The sequence below is a fragment of the Physeter macrocephalus genome, chromosome 14 (genome assembly GCF_002837175.3).
Source record: "Physeter macrocephalus isolate SW-GA chromosome 14, ASM283717v5, whole genome shotgun sequence".
Lineage (NCBI taxonomy): Eukaryota > Metazoa > Chordata > Mammalia > Artiodactyla > Physeteridae > Physeter > Physeter macrocephalus.
In genome coordinates, this window is record NC_041227.1 from 131,009,618 (window position 1) to 131,034,307 (window position 24,690).

The 24,690-nt window shown below is 38.0% G+C and overlaps 1 protein-coding gene across 14 annotated transcripts in view; it reads left to right on the top strand.

Moving 5' to 3' along the window:
- Positions 1-24,690, top strand: part of ABCA6 (ATP binding cassette subfamily A member 6) — an 86,530-nt gene that overhangs the window by 32,941 nt on the left and 28,899 nt on the right. For 13 of the 14 annotated variants that reach the window (XM_028499353.2, XM_028499356.2, XM_055090429.1 and 10 more), the window contains 11 exons: positions 1,247-1,388; positions 2,159-2,344; positions 5,266-5,413; positions 6,767-6,935; positions 10,390-10,448; positions 13,493-13,603; positions 14,009-14,184; positions 14,375-14,494; positions 16,282-16,420; positions 19,670-19,760; positions 21,001-21,140. In XM_028499353.2, the coding sequence (XP_028355154.1) occupies positions 1,247-1,388; positions 2,159-2,344; positions 5,266-5,413; positions 6,767-6,935; positions 10,390-10,448; positions 13,493-13,603; positions 14,009-14,184; positions 14,375-14,494; positions 16,282-16,420; positions 19,670-19,760; positions 21,001-21,140 (1,481 nt within the window). Of the gene's footprint in view, positions 1-1,246; positions 1,389-2,158; positions 2,345-5,265; positions 5,414-6,766; positions 6,936-10,389; positions 10,449-13,492; positions 13,604-14,008; positions 14,185-14,374; positions 14,495-16,281; positions 16,421-17,132; positions 17,224-18,463; positions 18,604-19,669; positions 19,761-21,000; positions 21,141-24,690 lie in introns of all 14 variants that reach the window. The other variant, XM_055090437.1, reaches the window with a different exon arrangement.

The following is a 24,690-nucleotide window of genomic DNA, read 5'->3' on the forward strand; positions in this document are numbered from 1 at the left end:
TTGAATTATTATTAGGCAATTTTATGTAGAAGAAAGAGCTCTGGGCTGAACGAAAGCCTACAGCTGCTATCTTAGCTTTGTTATTGATTTACGTTGTTGACCTTGAGTATGCCCATTAACTAGGAATACAAACTGCAGTTTACTCATCTGTAAAATGAGAAGCTTGGACTAAAACATCCTGTAGGCCTCTTAGATTGACTGCTATTTCTAATAACCACTTCATAAAAATGTGAACACTAGCACATTTAAAGCAAAACAGTGTGAACATTTAAGGGTGTGCCATAAGCTATATTGGTTTAAATAAAGAAGTCATGAATAGGAATAGCAAGACTGGAATGGGCTTAGTACAGTTATGAAATTTCAATTTTCTGCAGCTAGGGAGGGTGGAGGTGCTGCTGGCTGAGATCGTCAAGAATGGTCAAGTTATCATCTGCCCCCAGTACATCCATGGTTACTTGATTGATCAGAAGCTGTTAAGTTTCCTTCCAATTTTATAATTAGAACACTTTGGTAATATGTAATAAAGCTGAAGGTACAAAAATGCTAATCTCCTTTATTTCAGCAATTTCACGTTAAAGAAATTTTTTGTGTGCACTTTGCCCAAAAAGGCAAATACAAGAATATTTTTAGCAACATTGCATTAGAAATAAAAATTGGAAACAACCTAAATGTCCATGGACAGGAGAACATTGAGGTGTATTTATACAATGAAATGTTATACTGCAGTGTATAATATTGTACATGTTGTGGATAAAGGCAAGTTGCAGGAGAATACAGACAAGATGATACTGTTTATGCATGTTCATATTATCACGTTAATTTTTTGTGTGCACTTTGCCCAAAAAGGCAAATACAAGAATATTTTTAGCAACATTGCATTAGAAATAAAAATTGGAAACAACCTAAATGTCCATGGGCAGGAGAACATTGAGGTGTATTTATACAATGAAATGTTATACTGCAGTGTATAATATTGTACATGTTGTGGATAAAGGCAAGTTGCAGGAGAATACAGACAAGATGATACTGTTTATGCATGTTCATATTATTTATATAATACTTGAATACAGAGCTGATACCTAGCCATGGCACCAGCACAGCCATTGTCATATTAGTAATATTTTAGTTATTAATCTAGGTGGCAGGTACAATGGTAATCATTGTATTATTGTTTAGATATTTTTGTATGTTTTAAATATTTCATAATAAAGTTAAAACAACTGAAATAATATTTGTCTTTATTTAGGCTCTCCTGGGGTTTAATCTATGCTGGTTTCATCTTCATTACTTCTATAATCATTACAATTATCATAATATCTACCCAAATTATAGTCATGACGGGCTTCATGGTTATATTTACCCTCTTTTTCTTATATGGCTTATCTTTGGTAAGTTCATACATTTATTACCATTTTCTCTGCTTTAGGTCTTAGTTATATGTAGCAAAAACTAATGTCTCAGCAGGCAACTATAGCAGCTTCTTTCATGTGTGTGTGCGTGTGTGTGTGTGTGTGTGTGTGTTTGTTTGAGAAAGTCTTTATGAGTATGAGAAAATGATGTAACCTAAATAAAATTGGACCTATATTTTGCATCAAGGTCTGAATTAATGAAATTATGCATCTAAAAATTATTTTGACTATAAAACTATCTAGGACTTTTCTAGATGATTAATAAGGATGCTCTTAACAGCTGGACCCATCTTTTTTCCCAGTGGTTCCCCATCATGTGGTAGTTTTTCACACCTCTTTGCCCTCTTCACTCTGCTCTGACTTCCCACGTAACCCCCTCTTCCTTCTCTGAACAAAAGCCTCTAATTTCTCCCACCCTCCAGGGTGTTTTCTGCAGAGCGTATGTAGACGCTCTTTGTTAATATATTAATTTAGTTTCTGTCCATCTTTCCAAGTCTGTATTTCTAAACTTTCCTCAGCTCTTCCTGCAGCTTTCCTCACTCTTTCCTTGGCAACAAAAACCCAGCATTTCAGTAGGGCAAATAAGGATTCTCTTTACAAAGAGGTTGAGAGAAGGACTGCACATAATTATACCTTAATATTGTTCATCACTGTCTCCGTGATAAATATTTATGTTGTGATAGGAAGATCCTTATTTTAAGGTGCTACCAACGACTGTCAGTCTGTGGAATGTCTTCTCTCTCTTTCAGATAGCTTTGACATTCCTGATGACTGTGCTGCTAAAGAAAACTATCCTCACCAGTTCGGTTGTGTTTGTCCTCACTCTCTTTTGGGGGGGTGTGGGATTCACTGCATTTTATAGACAACTTCCGTCACCTTTGGAATGGATTTTCAGTATTTGTAGCCCCTTTGCCTTCACTGCTGGAATTAACCAGGTGAGATCATAGTTAATTGGTTTATTATTGAATTTTCAAAAGAACTAGACCCTTCATGATCTTCATAATCAATACTTTCAGATTAAGAGCTTTTATTCTGAACAATTCTACTCTAGAGCTAAATTTGAAAATGTTATTATTACACTGCAGAAAAATTGTCATCTCACAAGGAAACTTGAAGAAAAAATTCTTCCAGATAATTCTTCCAGATTTTCCTTTCTCAGATGTATTTTCACTTTGAAGTACTTTCTTCTAGTGTTTTTTCCTATATGCAAATATTTACCTTTCTTCTCTTATCACATAATGAAAGCATTCTGCTAGTTTGTTAAGAATTGTTGTATAAACCTCTTTTTGAAACCTCAAGTATGAAAAACTTTCAAGACATAAACTTAGTTTAATAAATAATTTAAGTGAATCAAAGTACTCATGAACTAGATCAAGAAATAGAACGTGGACAAAACCCCAGAAGCATTTCTAAACACTCCTTCCTCCTAAATGGTAAAAGGTTTATGATAATCACCACCTTGCTTTTCATTATCATCTAAGTATGTGTTCCTAAATACAATTTTTTAGTTTTGCCTATTTTTAACTTTATATAGGTGATATTGTACAAAGTGATTTTTGAAGATCTGGCTTTTTTCACTCAACATTATGTTTTTACATGTCATATACAATTTGTGTGTAGCTGTAGTATGGTTTTTATAGTATTCTATTGTGTGAATATACTATTTTCTTTTGATGGACAAAAATATTTTCCAGCTTCTGGAAAATATTTTTGTTATTAATAACTTGCCAATTATTAATAACTTGCCAGTAAATTCTTACACATAGTTCCTAGTAAATATGGGTATTCAATTCTGTTTGGTATATGTTTGGGAGTTGAACAGTGTATGTATATCTAGTGCTAGAGTATGAATCTCTTAATCTTCATAGTTACTATCAAATATTTTTCCAAAGTGACTGCAGTTCTTTACTTTTGCACCAACAGTGTTTCAGAGTTTCATTTGCTCCAAATCTTCACCAACATTTGGTATTGTTAGTCTTTCAAATTTTAGCCATTCTGGCAGATAAGTAATGATGTATCATTGTGGTGTTAATTTGCATTTTCCTGATTATTGATGAAGTTGCCTGAACTGCAGTATTTCCTTTGTCACAACTGAACCAATCATGTTCTGACCCATCCATCTATCCTTGCACTGATACCACATTGTCTCAGTTGTTTTGCTTTATAATATGTCTTGATATCTGGTGGTAACAATTTTACTTTCTTTTCTTTTTAAAAGAAAATCTTATTTTCTTTTTCAAGAGTGTCTTCTATACTAGGTTCTTAGAAATGATGAAAATTTTAGAATTAAGTTTTATATACACACACACACACACACACACACACACATACACACAGTAGATGTGCTCAGAGCTGTTGAGATTTTGGTGCAGTTGAATTTTTCAATCACTTTGGGGAAACTGACACTTGTTTTGGGTCATGAACACATTTTATCTTCACATTCATTTGTCCTTAGTAACTGTTCCAGTTTTCTGTATAGATTCTTGCACATTTTTGTTTGATTTATTCCAAAGGTTGTTTTTTGATACTTCTGATGCCATTATAGATAGCGTCTGTGTTTAAATTCTTACTTTTAAATGTTTGTTGCTAATGTAGAGAGATGCAATTGATTTCTGTACATTGGTGTTATGTCTACTATCATTGCTATTTTTTTTTTTTTAACATCTTTATTGGAGTATAATTGCTTTACAATGGTTTGTTAGTTTCTGCTTTATAACATAATTCTTTTGTTAAATCTAGTATTTTTCTGGGTTTTATCTTGGGATTTCCTTATGTATAATCATGATGTCTACAAATAATGACGGTTTATTTTGTCCTTATGACATTTATTTATTTTTCTTGCCTTACTGCACAGGTTGGGACCTTTAGTATATACAACATTGAATAGAAATGCAGGGGGGGAAAAGGATTTCAACATTTCAAAATTAAGCGTGGTTTTTGGTGTTGGTCTTCCTACATTGAATTCACCAGATTAAAGAAGACCTCTTATTGTCTTAGTTTGTAAAGAGACTTTATTATAAGTGAACACTGAATTTTATCAGTTGCTTTTTCTGCAGTTATTAATTACATTATTTCTGCTTAAGTCTGTTTTATTTTGAATTACATTGATTGATCTTCAAATGTTGATCCAGCCTTGCATTCCTACAATAAACTCAACTTTGTCATGAAATGTTAACAATCTTAACACAAACTGAGAAGTTGTAGAGTATCTAGGGTGAGGAACTGGGCTTGGGATCTGGACTTCCTGTATTCTGAGTCCAACTTTATCACTCTTCACTATGTGATGTTGACCTCATCTGGCTAAGCTACCCAACTTCTCTGTGCCTCAGTTTCATCATATGTAAAATGCAGATGAGAAATAATAAGTCCTATCTTATATGATTATAATGAAGATTAAATGGTATAATATAAAAAGCACTTAGGACAGTGCCTAGAACATGGTAGCTATTATTACATGACAAAATTATAAATACAAATCTTTATTTATAGTAATAACTAGAAAAAGAGATAGTTCTCATCATCATCCTAATAAGAAACTTCAAAGAATTCTTCATATTCTTTCTAAAATTTATATTTCTTTGTTGCATGGAGTAGATAGTTTGCAATACTGTGATGACTTTATGAAAAAAACAAAGGTGTTATAAATTAAGTTCCTGTTACTAAAACACTGTATTTTTAAAAATCGGTATTTCCTTCTAATATTCCTTTGATTACTGTAAAATAGAAATAGTTTCACTAATAGCTTCATTATGAGGGCTTCTTGAAAAAGCTACTTAATAAAATGATAATTCTTGCTGCTACACTGAATTATTTTTATTTAATTTAAATATTTATTGTTATTCTGTTTGAATCTTAGATTATCCACCTGGATTATAATATGAATGGTGTAATTTTTCCTGACACTTCAGGGGACTCATATATAATGACAGCAACTTTTTCCATATTGGCTTTTGATGCTCTTTTGTACTTGGTGTTGGCGTTATACTTTGACAAAATCTTACCCTGTAAGTAATAATGGATTTTTCTCTGACATCCTCAGATATTGAGCACATTGAAGACTTTTTTGTTAAGGTTATATCAATATATTTTAAGAAATGAAGAATGACAAATATTTCCCATCACAGGCTGAATGAGTTCTTTATTTCTACTTCTTAGTTTTAATGGTCTGAAGGAACTGTTATATAAAAATATTCTTCTGAATGTAATATAGTGGTATACTATAGTGATAATTTTAATGCATATTATAATTATATAGTGTTAAATAATGTTACTCTTTTCAAGGATCCCTGAGAGTGTTTTCAAAGAATGATATTTAGGATTTGCATCAGGACGAGTGGAAATAAATTAGTTCTTAAGATGGTTTTGGTTAGCGTAGGGCCATTGTACGGTGAAATTGCTTCCTAGTAAGTATTTGTTCCTCTTACAAGAAGAAGGGTAGATTGTAAACTAAGCGCAGCTGGACAGGACCTCAGGTGGGAAATAATCAGTGTTTTCCTCACTCCCCTCTGTTTATGGGAGGGCCATTTGTGCATCATTTAAGGAGATAACAAATGAAAATTACAGAGGATGATTTCATCATTATTCTTTAAATTTTCCATATATTGCTCATATTTACAGAAGTATATTACCCAGTTAGATTTTCTTTATCTTGAAAACAACTAAAAATTTCACATAAGCCTAGAATTCCTGCACACATACTAGAATCAGAATGCTTTTTCCTTGCAAAATCTTATTTATATATCATATCTTTTATGTTCCTTCCACTTCGACTGTAGTTAAGTTTGTCGTATACATTCCTATGTATTTATTTGTATGTATTTCTGTCTTTTTATCACTTCTGGTTAATATCTGAAGACCCTTAATAATAAATACTATTTCATTTTTTAAAATCTAGAGCATGACCATATATTCATCCTGAACAAATTAATTTCCCCATGTACTTTTTATTCATATACCATATAGATTTCAGTATTATGTTCAATCATATTGTTGGGTCAAGTGATTTCTTAAGTTCACAAACATACTTAAAATTATTTTTATGTGCCATATTAAGGCTTTTCCCGGCCAATGTTTGATTTAATCATTATTCTAAACACCTTTTAGAACACATTTTATTCAAACCTTTGATTTATACTTCATCAAAAGTTCTGTTGTATTGTTTAACTTTTGTAATAATTCTAATTTTCATTGTTTTCTTCACTCTCAAGCTTTCTTCTCAATAATAGGAAGTTAGAAAACAAAGAATTTCTTTATGATGCTTAAACATCCAAGACATTCTATACTGTTCTGAATAAGGCTTCCTTGCTCATTGTTTTCATGTTACTGAACAAACATTTTATTGCCTCTTGATTAATTAGATGGAAATGAGCACCGTTACTCTCCATTATTTTTCCTGAAGTCACCATCTTGTTTCCAACACCAAAGGACAGATAGTAAGGTCATTGAGAAAGAAGTAGATCCTGAGTTCCCCTCTGATGATTATTTTGAACGAGTAGCTCCAGAATTCCAAGGAAAAGAAGCCATCAGGTAATCACACATATACTAATATACGGGTGCAATGTGAATGGATTTTTCAAAAATTTAATTGAAATCTAGTTAATTTACAATGTTCTGTTAATTTCTGCTATACAGCAAAGTGATTCACTTCTACACAAATATACCTTCTTTTTCACGTTCCTTTCCGTTTTGGTTTATCCCAGGATATTGAACATAGTTCCCTATTATCGCATCACCCTCCATCTTGTCTCCTCCCTGTTTCTGTCTCTTGTCCCCCACCTCTGTTTTATTGCTGCTCTTTTCTTTCTCTGAATCCCTTCCTTCATAGTTTTGTCTGGCTTATGTGGTCTAATGGAAGAAGTAAAAAATTTGGAATCAACATTTCTTAGATCTTAATACCACACTCCCCTCTCATTTGATGTGGAATCTTGTAGAAATGGTTAGTTTCTCTGAGTCTCTGTGTCCTTTATGAAACAAGGGTAACATCTACTTTATAGTGTTGTTTGTAACAGACTTATATGAGGTGCTTTTCACATATCTCTGCTCTCAGACCCCACCTCCAGGGATTCTAATTCAGGGACAGTGGGCTTGAACCCAAGTATCTGTGCATTTTAAAGAGCCCCATAGATTTTCCTAATGTGCACTGAAAGTAAAGAATGAGAGAGTTTTAAACATTAAGCATTTATTTAGCAGATATTCACACAGTGCTTACTGTGTACTGGACACGCATTGAATTCTCACAAAAAGCTTTTAGGCAGGCACTTCTATTTTGCCCATTTTATGAATGAGAGAAGTGAAGTACTGAGAGGTTGACTCTTGCCCAGACACTTGTAACAGAGGAGCTGAGGTTGGATCCAGTCAGGCTCCAGAGTCTGTACTCGCAAGCTGGAGCTACTGAGGAGATGTCTGGAGGCAAAGGAAGATGAAAAAAAGGGAACTTTGGCTGGGAAGTGAAGTATTTCTAAGAGCATGGTTGAACCTGTGTACGGAAGCTTCATCCTTCTAATTCTGACCCTGTTGTTTGTTAAGTGTTCTGAGGGGTACAGCCCCTCCCAATCCAGGCTTGATAGAAAGCATCCATCCCAAAGAGAAAAGCCAAGTGAGGGACAGTCTCCCCAGACTCAGTGTCATCAGTCCCGCCCTACCAGTAGAGAACACTAAATATAAAATTATATTACTATCCACATGATAATAACTTTCAGATTCAGTCTCCTAAGAGAGCCTTAAGGTTAGTTTACATAGATCAAAAAATGCTTGTTCTTTGACTTCTGTGAAGGAGAGAGAAGCGAAACGTCCTCACCCTGACCCCGCAACCCTGACCAATCTCTGTGGTGCTGATTCTGGACATCCTGTCTCTTTGCTGGATTCTTTGCTAACATGGCGGTCTGGGGCAGGAAGGGAAAGTCATCTGATCCACAGCCTGTTCATTCAAGCTTTTGGCTCCGTTGTGCGGCTCCCCACCCCAGATCCACACCAAAGCAGCAAAGCCGGCTTCGGGGCCCCACGGGGTAGCTCTTCCGTGACAAATGCTGCATCTTCAATCACGACTGAGGCAGGTTCTGGGGCTGCAAGACGGCCTGCAATCGACCTTCCCAATCCACAAGTCTTATCACTTCTTTCTTCACAGAGACCTTTTCTTAGGAAAATCATTGCCCTTCCCCTCTGCTAGACAAGTGTCAAGTCTACTGCAATCTATCCCAACACGTGTATTTGATTTTGCACGGATATAGAAGGTACTAAGATACTGATTCCCTTTTTCCCAGGCATCCCTGCTTTATCTACTAAGGACTTCTTCCTCTTTCCTGAGTAGCCCTTCAGCTCTGTGTATCTGGAAGTGTGGAGGAAAGCTTGCAGAGTTCTAACCAGAATCAAGATCTTCATTCTGTAAAAAAAAAAAATATCTATTTTTCATTCACAACCACAACCCCCTCCCAGCCCTTCTTCTCTGGGGGCATTTGTTTGCACATCTGTCCATTTCTGTAACTACACCATTCATGCAACATTCCCAGAACATAGGCAGGATGTCTGCTCCAAACATAAATGGCTACTGTCATCTCTGAAATCCAAAAACAGCCAGCCGCTCCAGATAGAAGTTTATTATTTAAAATAAAATATTAAAGCCTCACTTCAACGGCGTCCCACTACACAAAGAAGGGCAGAAATAAAATACCCTGTTCGATTTAGCAGTTTTGAAGCCTTTTTCTTTTAAATCTGCAGACTCTTTTCTGTAACCCTGCCCATCGCCTGCATCCTGGTTGAATAAATGTCCTTTACCTTTATTCTGATTCAGGCTCAGAAAAGAGGGTGACTAAACTCTGTTTCCCTTTGACCTTGAAGATGCATCGTATATGATCTTATATGGTTGTGACATCGCTAATCTGTCTGAGCCTGGTTCCTGCTTCATCCTGTATCAGTTTCTTTTGAAATTCCAATGTGCATTCAACTTTGGTAATCATTGATTTAGAGGTGTGTGTGTGTGTGTGTGTGTGTGTGTGTATGTTTGGATGAAGCAGTCCAGCAAACCTTTAGATGTGTGAGCCTAAAGCCCAGGAAGAAGGATGGTGTCAGTTTTAGGTTGGTGTTGAAACCGTGAGAACCAATGAAATAACCCATCGACAGAGTCTAGAAGGAGAAGACCCATAATATACACAGAGAACCCTGTGGAACAGCAAGGTGATGTCTGGTGAAAGAAGAGTACTCTACAGGGAAATAGAGAAGGAACTTTTAGAAAAATAGGAAGAAAAAAATTAAAGTTGAACGTTACCTTGAAAGTTGACACTTTCAACAAGGAAAATTAGGAGTCCTCAATAGCGACCCCTACTCCAATAAGTAAGGATGGAAAAGTATTTGTTGCATTTGGCTGTCAGGAGGACACGAATGTTTTCAGTAGGAAGAGGTTGCTTCCTACTGAAGCAACCAGGGGAGTGGGGTCAGAAGCCAGCGTGACCAAGGAGGAAGTGACACGTGAGGGAGAGGAGATGGCAAGTTTACATTTTAGCTTGAAAAATTGTCTTAAGGGGAGGGGGGAGATTTCATTGTATCTAAAGCAGAGTTCAAAGCCAAAGAGAAGCTCTCAGGGAGGAAACTATGGAAAATGCAGGTGACAGAGGGTCTGATTAATGACCAAGATTGAAGGGGATGGGAGGTAATGTTTAAAGAGTGCAGATAAATGAGCGCCTCTTGCACAGGGGAAGAAACACCAAATGTTCTAAGACTCAGGGAAGAAAGTGAGAGTAATTACAGAGCATTCTACTTTTCCAAGCGAAACACTAGTAATTTAATTGTAACTTTCTAGAGGGACTCTTTTTTCTTCCTCAGGGGAAGCATTTAATTAGAAATGAGTCTTGGTCTTTATAAGTAGACCGTTATATGTCATCCCTTATTTCACATAAAGTTGGCTGCATCTCTCTCACTCGGGATGTTCACGAGCTGTACTATTCTTACTTTCCTGTTGGCTAAGTAAGTGCCCATTTTGTTATTTCAGAATCAGAAATGTTAAAAAAGAATATAAAGAAAAAACTGGAAAAGTGGAAGTATTGAAAGGTAAAGAAAAACATTTCATTGACTTCTTTATTACAAAAAATGGAGAAAATTCAATGTGAAAAATTAGAGAATATGGATAAGCAAAACAGAAAAAAATACAGACAACCTAACTCCACCACCTAGAAATGAACCATGATTAAGAACTGGATGTAAAATTCTTCCAGATGTTTCATGGATCTATTAATCTACAAAAATGGAATCATACAGTGAAAAATGCCTCTTCATTTTTAAAGAAGAATTGGCTATAAGCAATATTTTATTGTATTTGCACTATGAGGAACGAATGTCTAGACTTAAAATGGACACTTTTTTTTTCTACTAGCCAGGGAATTTACATAGTTTACGCGTACTGGTGAGATTAACACAAAGACGTGTAACACCTTTGACCGTGAATTAAGTTTCACAAGTCAGTACCCTACGACAAACATAGTTTATAATTTCTAGTGAACCAACATATTTGAAACTGAGTATTCTCACAAATGTAGTTTTTTTATTTAAAAACATTTTAAGCAGGCATCAGAGTTAGTGGTTATATTTCATAGAGGACAGCTTGCTCTTATGAATAATGATTTTTAGGAGGAATGTAGAAGTATTTTTAGAAGAGACAGAAACCTTAAAATTTAAAAAAGGAAGAGCCATAGACCCTGTCAAAGGTTGAGAGTTCTTTGGTCCATTTTGCTTACATTGCAATTATTTTCTAACAAGTGCAGATCCCTTAACTCGGTTTTACTTATTCCTTTGAGATTACGTCTTTCCTTTGAGAATTTAATGTACTTGTGTAAGCAAGTTGTTTTTTTGGTTTTTTTCCTAGTTGATAAAATTTTATTATTCATATTCCCTTCTGCATCTTTTAAAAATGTCTCCTCGTATTATGTATTTAAGATGGGTAAGTGGAAAGACTCCCATATGTATTTCTTTCTGACAGTTTAAATTTAAGTTTATTCTTATCAAATACCATCTAGCTCTGTGGTTTCATTTTTTAAATTTTAGCCAGAGATACGTTAAATATTTTTAAATATATCATTTCAATTTCCAGAGCGCGTTATGAACTACTTTTGCCCTCATCAGTATGTCTAAATAGTTTCAACTTCTGCAGGATTTCTTATATTTTTAAAAGTAGCAGAACCTTAAAAACTTTAAAAACATTGAGCATCGGTAGATGTGAAAACATGTAATACAACCAGCTGGAGTGACTCTTTGGAAAGGAAGGACGGGAGCTGCCCCCTCACCCCGTGAAGCTGGTGCCTGTGGCCACTTGGAACATTCTTGAAAATGTGCCTTTGAGTCCCTTGTCTGCAGCCTGTTAGCTAAACAGGGCTAAATAGCACTCCATTGTATGGACCCCGTGATTTAGTTAACTAACACGCTGGTATAGGAAATTCCGTTTGTTTCCAATTTTTTCACTCATAAAAAGGGCTATAATGCAACTTCTTGCTCAATCTTTGTAAAGATCATTAATTATTTGCTGAATAAAAATTTCTAGAAGCAGAATTATTCAAATGGGGCCATATTCTTAAGATTCTTGGTTCATGTATCAAATTATTTCCTTCCAAGGTTATAAAAATTCATATTCCCATAAGCAGTAATTAACAACAACAGTAAGAATAGCAACAAACGTTTAATGTTTATTGAGTACTTAGGGTATGCTGGGAACTATGCTAAATGACATACATGGACTTTTTTCCTTTTTTCCCTTTAATCCTATGAGATCCATAATGTCTCTCCCACTTTGCATATGAGGAAACTAAGGCTTATATTTCTTTTTTCAGTTAATACATGTCATTTCCAAATAGCTAGTGTCACTTTTCTCTTATCCTTGAAAACATTTTTGTTTCCCATTTAAAAACAATAAACATAAAAGTTGTTAATGTAACTTGGTTAGTTGTCCCAATATTGTTTATTAACTAACTCATCTTTTAGATGAATTTGAAAGGTTGTTTCATTAATCTTTATTTCTTATCCTTACTTTGGTTCCTTTTAGGTTTCTATTCTTGTTCTATTGGTCAGTGTATCCTGGACCAGTAATAAATTATTTTAATTATTATATTTGCTCCACTGCTATGACTGTTACTAATATTTTAATTATCGTGGTTTTCCAATATATTTTAATATCTTATAGCCAAGACTGATTTCATACTGTTCTTTAAATTTTCTTAATTATTTGAGTTTATTCTTCCAGTGATCTTTAGAATCTTTTAGTCCAGTTGTAAACGAGGGTTTTAATGGATTGGATTACAACAGGAAGAATTTTCCCTTTACTTAAAATTATTTTTACTAGCACATTTAATAGGTGAGTAAACCAAACCTTATAGAATTTCATTTATCCAAGATCATCCAGATAGAAAATAGATGAACTGAAATTTCAGCCCAGTCATTAATTTCAATATCATTAGAAAGTAGGTCACTTAATTTAATTGAAAGGATTTGATCGTTTAGATATAATGTATTATAAGATTCTTAAGAATTTCATCTTACTCTGTTCAACAGCTTTCCATAACAAAGTTTCATTTTTCTCTTGGTGATAAGACAAATGAACAAAAAATAATACCTCAAAGGATTCTTAGCTAAATGATTTTTCTGTTGACATATAAATGCAAAACATTTATAACAAAAGAATAGAAAAATGGGCTCCGGGAGAAATATAAATTTTTGGTGAATATATTTTAGAAGGTAATTAATGCCATGGAAAATGTTTATGATTTAATATTTGAAAAGGCAGGCTAGGAAAAAATAGAGTATGATCAAAGTTTATAAATAGATATTTACATATTCATATATGCAAATGCAAGGATGTACGTTTATTACAATGCTAATATTTGGAATTATCCTTGATTTTATCTTCTAAAGTGATTGTATTTACTTCTCAAATATTCTACAGTAAGCATGTTTTTTTAGCAACCAGGAAAATATCAAATATTATATATTTTAAACTATTGAAATGCTTCAGAATACACAATTAAAATAAATTGTCTTGTTCTGTTTTTAGAAACAGCCCTGTCTATTGCACTCTTGTTTATAATGTTAATATTTTATTCTAAAAACAGGCTTGTTCTTTGACATATACGAAGGTCAAATCACGGCAATTCTGGGTCACAGTGGAGCTGGCAAATCTTTGTTGCTAAACATCCTTAATGGATTGTCTGTTCCAACAGAAGGTGGGCAAAAAGATATTTCCCAAAGGCAAGATGTCTGTTAATAGAATGAGGTCATATGTATGCCTTTCTCATTTTAAGGTTTAAATTTAACTGCTTAAGAGGAAACAATGTTTGTTTATCTAGAGCTGTTTATCAGAACTGTAAGGTTTTATATGTATTTTGTATTTCCCAAATTTTCGTGAAAATCATTATCTTTATTCCATTGCTGTGTGATACTCCAGGGAAATATACACTATTCTGAGCTTCTATTTATGTTAAGACTAATTAGTAGTTGTTAATAAACTATAAAGTCATTATTTTAGATATTTCTGAATATATGCCAATATATTCCTGAATAAGATCTCCAAACATTAATAAATCGTGTTATCTTGCCAATGTTAAATTATTTTTAACTTCCATTCTTAGGATCAGTTACCATCTATAATAAAAATCTCTCTGAAATGCAAGACTTGGAGGAAATCCAAAAGATAACTGGTGTTTGTCCTCAATTCAATGTTCAGTTTGACACGCTCACTGTGAAGGAAAACCTCAGGCTGTTTGCTAAAATAAAAGGGATTCCGCCGCAGGAAGTGGAACAAGAGGTAGACGGGTGTGCTCGGGGTTCACTGAACCGCCAACCATTTGCCAAGTTAAATCAGTGATTTACTGCCCTGTTATGAATAAAATTTAGGCAATGAGGTCCTTTAAAATGTACATACTGCTTTAACAGATGGTTAAAATTGCATAATATGCATCATCTTGGATTATGAGCTTTGTATCTTTCTGGTCTAGGTACAAAGAATTTTATTGGAGTTGGACATGCAGAACATTCAGAATAATATTGCTACACATTTAAGTGAAGGTCAGAAAAGAAAGCTGACCATTGGGATTGCCATTTTAGGAGACCCTCAAGTAAGTGCGATTATACATATGGAGGAATGCAGACTGAGTATCAGGAAAAAGTCCAGCTCTTCTCTGTGTGTATGTGTGTGTGTGGTGTGATACAAACATTTTATTGTATACACAGGTGATGAAATTACATGCCCATTTATTTTTATTACTTTTATTATTGAAATCCAATTGACCTACAACACTGTGTGAGTTCTAGGTGCACAGCATACTGATTCAATATTTTTGTGCATTACAAAAGATCACCATGATAAATCTAGTTACTGTCATTGTCCAAACTAATTACAATATTATTGACGATATTCCCCAAGCTGTACATTTCATCCCCGTGACTCATTTATTTTGTAACTGGAGGTTTGTCCCTCTTAATCTCCCTTACCTATTTCTCTCATTCTCCCACCCCTTCCCTTCTGGCAACCACTGGTTTGTTCTCTGTATCTGAGTCTGTTTCCATGTTGTTCTGTTTGTTCGTTTGTTTTCTTTTTTAGATTCCACATATAAATGAGATCATATAGTATTTGTCTTTCTCTGTCTTATGTCACTTAGCATAATACCCTCTAGGTCTATCCCTGTTGTCACAAATGGCAAGAGTTCATTCTTTTTTATGGCTGAGTGATAGTCCATTGTATATATACACCACATCTTCTTTATCCATTCATCTATTGATGGACACTTAGGTGGCTTCCATGTCCTGGCTATTGTAAATAGTGCTGCTATGATCATAGGGGTGCATGCATCATTTTTTTTTTTTTTTTTTTTTTTTTTTTGCGGTATGCGGGCCTCCCTCTGCTGCGGCCTCTCCCGTTGCGGAGCACAGGCTCCGGACGCGCAGGCCCAGCGGCCATGGCTCACGGGCCCAGCCGCTCCGCGGCACGTGGGATCCTCCCGGACCGAGGCGCGAACCCGGTTCCCCTGCATCGGCAGGCGGACGCGCAACCACTGCGCCACCAGGGAAGCCCCATGCATCTTTTTGAATTAGTGTTTCGGGGGTTTTTTTGGAAAAATATCCAGAAGTAAAATTGCTGGATTGTGTGGTAGTTCTATTTTTAATTTAAGTTTCTGCGGATCCTCCACACCGTTCTCCACGGTGGCTGCACCGATTTACATCCCCACCAACAGTGCACACGGGCTCCCTTTTCTCCACACCCTCACTGACGCCTGCTATTTGTTGTCTTTTGGATAAGAGCCATTCTGACAAGTGTGAGGTGATATCTCATTGTGGTTTTGATGTGCATTTCCCTGATGATTAGTGATGTTGAGTATCTGTTCATGTGTCTGTTGGCCATAAGTATGTCTTCTTTTAAAAATGTCTGTTCAGATTCCTTGACCATTTTGTAATCAGATTTTCTTTTTGATGTTGAGTCGTGTGAGTTGTTTATTTTGGATACTGACTCATCGGTCACATCATTTGCAAACATCTCCTCCCATTCAGTAGGCAGCCTTTGGTTTTGTTGATGGTCTACTTCCCTCTGCAAAAGCTTTTTAGTGTGGTGTAGTCCCATTTGTTTATTTTCGTTTTTGTTTCCCTTGCGTGAGGAGACATATCCAAAAAATGTTGCTAAGACTAATGTCAAAGAAGTGAAGCTCTTCTTTTACCACTGGAAGTAGTAGAGTTTTCATTATAATATAGCAAGAGAGAGCCTACTGTGTTTAACCATGAGTGTCAGTGTATTGGATATACATGCTTGGATAGTTATTATTTTGCTTGGTTTTGATTGTTTCCCACACTCTAGTGTGGAAGCAATTAACGTGGAAGAGAGGCACAGTTTGTGTATCTTCATCGTCTGTAGGTTTTGCTATTAGATGAGCCAACTGTGGGATTGGATCCCTTCTCAAGGCATCGAGTGTGGAGCTTCCTCAAGGAGCACAAAGCAGACCGCGTGATCCTCTTGAGTACCAACTTCATGGATGAAGCTGACATCCTGGCTGGTAACTGTTGGTTTTATCTCAGTATGACAATGAAGAATTTGCGAAGTATTTATTCCCAGGGCAAGACCCCTGCTCTCGTTACCTTGGTGTGTCTATACTGCGTAGGAATTGGGGGGGTGACAGGCATCTGGTCCCGCTGTAGAATTCCTCACCAGCAGGACATATGTTGGACTGTGAGTGCTAATACAAAACTGATTTTTTTCACATCAGCTTTTGATGAATTTCAACAACATCCCAATCTTCTTTCATGTATATTTGGTTGAAAAATATCCACTCGTCCTTTAGCATCCAGAGTAGAAAATATGTCCATGGAATTTATGGTGTGGTTTTTTGTTTTTTTTTTTTCAAGTATTGGAGGGCACGGAAGTGGACTGGGATGCATAAGCTCATTAAAAAAAATTTTTTTAAATTTTTTGGCCACACCACGTGGCATGTGGGATCTTAGTTCCCCAACTAAGGGTTGAACCCATGCCCCCTGCAGTGGAAGCATGGAGTCTTAACCACTGGACCACCGGGGAAGTCTCGCATAAGCTCATTTTAAATGCATCCATTTTAATGCATGTTTTAAATGTTTGAATGCCCATTAGATGGACTTATGTCCCCATAGGACACGTCTCCTTGGGAAATCTGAGCTCTGGCGCCTCCTCCATATTTTCTAGAGAGGGAGGAAATGACTCCTCTCATCTTTTCTCTCTCGCTTCTTTCTACTCAGATAGAAAAGTGATCCTGTCCAGCGGGAGGGTGAAATGTGCAGGCTCCTCTGTCTTTTTGAAGAGAAGATGGGGTCTTGGATATCACTTAAGGTAAAGCCTTCAGGGACAGATGGGATACATTGCTGTATCTTCAGTACTGGTGTATCATAAAGGTCGAGCATTCTGAGAGAGAACTGGCCCTCTGCTTCATCTCTGCTCAGCTGGATTGATCTGTGTTTCCCAGCGCTGTTCCTGCACCTTCACTAACTCTAGGGATCGGCCAGATTTCTAGAAGAGAAGCACGGGCTGACTGATGGCAGCAGGGCTGCTTCATGGCCCACTTCCCAGGCAGCCACCCCACGCCGCCTACACCTCAACCTCCTACCCACTGCCCGTCTCCTCAGCTGGTCCAGGCAATCCTGCAGTAGATTTTCATCCTTTCAGAGGGCACAAAGTCAAATACCTTCAGAAGCTACTATCAACAGGAAGTAAATCTGGTGGCAAAGAGTGAAGAGGACGGTGTCTAACAAGAAAGTGTGTCCAGGGGCTTCCCTGGTGGCGCAGGGGTTAGGAATCCACCTGCCAATGCAGGGGACACGGGTTCGAGCCCTGGTCCGGGAAGATCCCACGTGCCACGGAGCAACTAAGCCCATGCGCCACAACTACTGAGCCTGTGCTCTAGAGCCCACGAGCCACAACGACCAAGCCCAGGTGCCTCAACTACTGAAGCCCGTGTGCCTAGAGCCCATGCTCCGCAACAAGAGAAGCCACTGCAATGAGAAGCCCGTGCACCACAACGAAGAGTAGCCCCCGCTCGCCGCAACTAGAGAAAGCCCGCGCGCAGCAATGAAGACCCAACACAGCCAAAAATAAAAATAAATAAAATTTATAAAAAGAAAAAGAAAAAGAAAGTGTGTCCAGGCTAAAAGAATTTTATGAAAAAACCTTGATGGCCACACAAAACATGCATGAAGGGCAGATTTCCCGATTAGACACTAATTTTCTGATATCTACACAGTCTGGTGTAATAATTATTTTCCCTGAGAAATCTCTTCTGCCTAATGTTCTAAACTCCCAGTGTTTACCTTCATACTTGATATATAGTTTTCATTACGTTACATATTTACTTGTGTATCTGTAGTTGTTTTGAGCTGATATACCTTCTCTATATAGATCCTAAGATTTTTCAAACCAATGACATTATTATTATTATTGTTATTATTTACTCATTTTGTTTGTTCCCAAAAGCCGAGTAAAGTAATACACAAAGGCTAGAAATCCAATAAAAACTCTATTTTTGTGGTAGCAGTAGAGAAAATACAAATGAATTGTCTTTCCTTTTATGTATTAGTTTGTACAGAAATGAAACATGTGATCCAGAAAAAATAACATCCCTCATTAATCATCACATCCCTGATGCCAAACTGAAAACAGAAAGCAAAGAAAAGCTTGTGTATACTTTGCCTGTGGAAAGGACGAATAAATTTCCAGGTAATTTAAATATGAATACAATGGAATGATATTTGGGAAAGTGTTCACGTTATTGTTCCAGTTTTCATTGTTTAATGGATTTGGATCTTGCTTTGGGGTTGGGTTTTTTAAAAAGCTGAGATGAGGAGTTTAGTGCAGCTAATCTGTTTGGTAATTGATGCCTAGAAGCATCAGTGGGGAAAGGGGACATGAGACGGGGGAGGGGAGGAAGCCAGGAAAGTTTGTGTTATCATCATCGGGCAGGTTATTGCGATAGGCAGTTGAGGTGTGAAACCACTGAGAGAAATAAATCAATAAGTAAGAAGAAGGGCTTAGAGTTGTCACCGGAGGGTGAGAAAGCTGGGGTATTTATTCACCACTCCTTATCCGTCATTGGTTGAGAGATGCTTCCAGGCGCGTTAATGTTCTGACCCTTCTGGCTTGTGCTCCTTGTGAACTTAGCAGAGCCCAGAAAAAATGCCTTCAGGCAGGTGTTCTCTTTTTCTCTCTCTCTCTCTCTCTCTTTTTACTGAAGTATAGTTGATTTACAATGTTGTGTTAATTTCTGCTGTACAGCAAGGTGATTCAGTTATACATATATAAATATTCTTTTTAATATATTCTTTTCCATTCTGGTTTATCACACGATATTGAATATAGTTCCCTGTGCGCTACATAGTAGGACCTTGTTGTTTATCCATTCTATATATGATAGCTTACATCTGCCAACAGCAACTTCCCACTCCATCCCTCACCCATCCCCCTCCCCCTTGGCAACCACGAGTCTGTTCTCTATGTCTGTGAGTCTGTTTCTGTTTCGTAAGTAGGTTCATTTGTGTCATGGTTTAGATTCCACAGATAAGTGATATCATATGGTGTTTGTCTTCCTCTTTCTGACTTACTTTGCTTAGTATGATCATCTCTAGTTACCTCCATGTTGCTGCAAATGGCATTACTTCGTTCTTTTTTTATGGCTGAGTATTAGTCCACTGTATATATGTACCACATCTTCTTTATCCATTCATCTGTTCTAGAGAGGGAGGAAATGACTCCTCTCATCTTTTCTCTCTCGCTTCTTTCTACTCAGATAGAAAAGTGATCCTGTCCAGCGGGAGGGTGAAGTGTGCAGGCTCCTCTGTCTTTTTGAAGAGAAGATGGGGTCTTGGATATCACTTAAGGTAAAGCCTTCAGGGACAGATGGGATACATTGCTGTATCTTCAGTACTGGTGTATCATAAAGGTCGAGCATTCTGAGAGAGAACTGGCCCTCTGCTTCATCTCTGCTCAGCTGGATTGATCTGTGTTTCCCAGCGCTGTTCCTGCACCTTCACTAACTCTAGGGATCGGCCAGATTTCTAGAAGAGAAGCACGGGCTGACTGATGGCAGCAGGGCTGCTTCATGGCCCACTTTCCAGGCAGCCACCCCACGCCGCCTACACCTCAACCTCCTACCCACCGCCCGTCTCCTCAGCTGGTCCAGGCAATCCTGCAGTAGATTTTCATCCTTTCAGAGGGCACAAAGTCAAATACCTTCAGAAGCTACTATCAACAGGAAGTAAATCTGGTGGCAAAGAGTGAAGAGGACGGTGTCTAACAAGAAAGTGTGTCCAGGGGCTTCCCTGGTGGCGCAGGGGTTAGGAATCCACCTGCCAATGCAGGGGACACGGGTTCGAGCCCTGGTCCGGGAAGATCCCACGTGCCACGGAGCAACTAAGCCCATGCGCCACAACTACTGAGCCTGTGCTCTAGAGCCCACGAGCCACAACGACCAAGCCCAGGTGCCTCAACTACTGAAGCCCGTGTGCCTAGAGCCCATGCTCCGCAACAAGAGAAGCCACTGCAATGAGAAGCCCGTGCACCACAACGAAGAGTAGCCCCCGCTCGCCGCAACTAGAGAAAGCCCGCGCGCAGCAATGAAGACCCAACACAGCCAAAAATAAAAATAAATAAAATTTATAAAAAGAAAAAGAAAAAGAAAGTGTGTCCAGGCTAAAAGAATTTTATGAAAAAACCTTGATGGCCACACAAAACATGCATGAAGGGCAGATTTCCCGATTAGACACTAATTTTCTGATATCTACACAGTCTGGTGTAATAATTATTTTCCCTGAGAAATCTCTTCTGCCTAATGTTCTAAACTCCCAGTGTTTACCTTCATACTTGATATATAGTTTTCATTACGTTACATATTTACTTGTGTATCTGTAGTTGTTTTGAGCTGATATACCTTCTCTATATAGATCCTAAGATTTTTCAAACCAATGACATTATTATTATTATTGTTATTATTTACTCATTTTGTTTGTTCCCAAAAGCCGAGTAAAGTAATACACAAAGGCTAGAAATCCAATAAAAACTCTATTTTTGTGGTAGCAGTAGAGAAAATACAAATGAATTGTCTTTCCTTTTATGTATTAGTTTGTACAGAAATGAAACATGTGATCCAGAAAAAATAACATCCCTCATTAATCATCACATCCCTGATGCCAAACTGAAAACAGAAAGCAAAGAAAAGCTTGTGTATACTTTGCCTGTGGAAAGGACGAATAAATTTCCAGGTAATTTAAATATGAATACAATGGAATGATATTTGGGAAAGTGTTCACGTTATTGTTCCAGTTTTCATTGTTTAATGGATTTGGATCTTGCTTTGGGGTTGGGTTTTTTAAAAAGCTGAGATGAGGAGTTTAGTGCAGCTAATCTGTTTGGTAATTGATGCCTAGAAGCATCAGTGGGGAAAGGGGACATGAGACGGGGGAGGGGAGGAAGCCAGGAAAGTTTGTGTTATCATCATCGGGCAGGTTATTGCGATAGGCAGTTGAGGTGTGAAACCACTGAGAGAAATAAATCAATAAGTAAGAAGAAGGGCTTAGAGTTGTCACCGGAGGGTGAGAAAGCTGGGGTATTTATTCACCACTCCTTATCCGTCATTGGTTGAGAGATGCTTCCAGGCGCGTTAATGTTCTGACCCTTCTGGCTTGTGCTCCTTGTGAACTTAGCAGAGCCCAGAAAAAATGCCTTCAGGCAGGTGTTCTCTTTTTCTCTCTCTCTCTCTCTCTTTTTACTGAAGTATAGTTGATTTACAATGTTGTGTTAATTTCTGCTGTACAGCAAGGTGATTCAGTTATACATATATAAATATTCTTTTTAATATATTCTTTTCCATTCTGGTTTATCACATGATATTGAATATAGTTCCCTGTGTGCTACATAGTAGGACCTTGTTGTTTATCCATTCTATATATGATAGCTTACATCTGCCAACAGCAACTTCCCACTCCATCCCTCACCCATCCCCCTCCCCCTTGGCAACCACGAGTCTGTTCTCTATGTCTGTGAGTCTGTTTCTGTTTCGTAAGTAGGTTCATTTGTGTCATGGTTTAGATTCCACAGATAAGTGATATCATATGGTGTTTGTCTTCCTCTTTCTGACTTACTTTGCTTAGTATGATCATCTCTAGTTACCTCCATGTTGCTGCAAATGGCATTACTTCGTTCTTTTTTTATGGCTGAGTATTAGTCCACTGTATATATGTACCACATCTTCTTTATCCATTCATCTGTCGATGGGACACTTAGGTGGCTTCCATGTCTTGGCTATTGTGAATAGTGCTGCTATGAACATTGGGGTGCATGTATCTTTTTGAATTAGAGTTTTGTCTGGATATATCAGGCAGGTGTTCTTAATAAGCAGATTTGCTGTGTACAGGTGAGTGCAGAAAAGACGGGGGTGGGGCATTGAGGCATCTGCTACACATTCCCTTTTTTATTTTAGTTTAATTGTGTATGTAATTATTTTGCAGAGAAAAACATAATTTATTTATTCTACAAAAGTATTAGCCATGTGTTCCCAGTCTGCTGGGTAGCACTGCACACCTAGGATTTGTTTGATAATTCATTCTAATCATCACCACTCTTCATACAGTGCTTACCATGAGTCAGGTGCTGTTCTGATGGTTTCCTATATATATATCATTTATCCCTCACAGCTGTTCTGTGAGGTTGATGCTATAATTTTCCCTGTCTTACAAATGAGGAAATGAATCTCAGTCTTTTCTGATTTAAACAGCTTCATGTATCTTTTTGAATTAGAGTTTTGTCTGGATATATCAGGCAGGTGTTCTTAATAAGCAGATTTGCTGTGTACAGGTGAGTGCAGAAAAGACGGGGGTGGGGCATTGAGGCATCTGCTACACATTCCCTTTTTTATTTTAGTTTAATTGTGTATGTAATTATTTTGCAGAGAAAAACATAATTTATTTATTCTACAAAAGTATTAGCCATGTGTTCCCAGTCTGCTGGGTAGCACTGCACACCTAGGATTTGTTTGATAATTCATTCTAATCATCACCACTCTTCATACAGTGCTTACCATGAGTCAGGTGCTGTTCTGATGGTTTCCTATATATATATCATTTATCCCTCACAGCTGTTCTGTGAGGTTGATGCTATAATTTTCCCTGTCTTACAAATGAGGAAATGAATCTCAGTCTTTTCTGATTTAAACAGCTTTCTTTTTGTTAAAACATTTAGTTTATTAAAGGTTTAACTCCCTACAGGCCTGATTAAACAGGCTCATTTGGATGACTCAGTCTCTTTAGGCGAATACTCAGGAATTCAGATTTAGTCCCAATGTGCAAATACGGCAGCTCTCTACGTCCTTGTGGTAGCAGGGAAGATGGTGCCCTCAGGTCCATGGGCTGTATGATGCTCTTCCTTTCCTGGACTAATGTCCAATGAGGTGCAACTAGCTTACCTTCTTTTTCAGTTGGGTAAGGGGAGTAGTGAGGTATATGCTGATACCACCACTAGAATGTGTCACTTAGCCAGATTCCCTGGTGTAGGTGTGTCAGCCCATGGCAGCCTTGTATGCACACCCCAGGTCTCTGCCAGCCCAATGATGTACTTATGTCCTGTAAGATATAAGGGGACTCCCAGGTCCCCCGCATGCCATGTGCAGGCCATGGGGAAATGCAGTGCCTCTCCAACCTCAGGGCTCCTCTAGTTCGTCTCAGTAATGCTGCTGGCCTGTCACCCACCCATTGTAGAAAGTGGTAGGTGAGAGGCTTCTCAACAAAGCTTGCATCCTTATCCAAGTACCCGCCATGAAAAAGACGCACAATCAGTGTTTATCAGGGACTCGTTATATAAAAGGCACTGCTCAACGTGCAAGGGGTTAAATAAGACATATGTATCCCTACCCTCAAGGAGCCTACAGGCCGTTGGGTGAGGAGAAGTGGACATACACAATAAACCAGACTGTATTACAGTTGTATCATAAAGTAATAAACATATGGGTTTGGGGACTTCCCTGGTGGCGCAGTGGTTGAGAGTCCGCCTGCCGATGCAGGGGACGCGGGTTCGTGCCCCGGTCCGGGAGGATCCCACATGCCGCGGAGCGGCTGGGCCCGTGAGCCGTGGCCGCTGAGCCTGCGCGTCCGGAGCCTGCGCTCCGCAACGGGAGAGGCCACAGCGGTGAGAGGCCCGCGTACCGCAAAAAAAAAAAACCCAAGAAACATATGTGTTTGACTGGTGTCAGGCTGGGGTTTATATAGGGGTTTTACAACCCCAAGAAGGACATGGTCAAAGCATTGCAAGCAGAGGGGAAAAGGGGAGTCTGGAGCTGCAGTGAGCGGCGGGAGGGCGTGGCTGGCGGGGATGGGAGCTGTCACAAGGATAGAGACTTGCTCATATGCAGCTTTGGGGGCTGCTGTGTGGTCTGTGACTTTTATTATTTTAAATGCATTGAGAAACCACTGAATGTCATTAAACGGGGCACTGATGTGGTGTGACTTATAATTTCATTCTCTGGATATGAAAGAGCACACAGGGTAGAGAGGAACAAGAGCGGACCCTAGGAGACCAGTCATGGGGCCATATCAGAGGTAAAGGTGATTAGTTAACCATGGTGCCAGGTGAAAGATGATTGGAAGTGGTTGGATTTGAAATATATTTGCACATAAAGCCAAACAATCTGGCTGATGGCCAGTCTGAGTAGCACAAGAAGTGAAAAATCAAGCGGGACTTTTGGCTTAAATCACTGGGTGGAAAGGGTGTCATTTAGTGTAAAATGATGACAGGTACAGTTGGGTAGAATGGAGAAAAGGG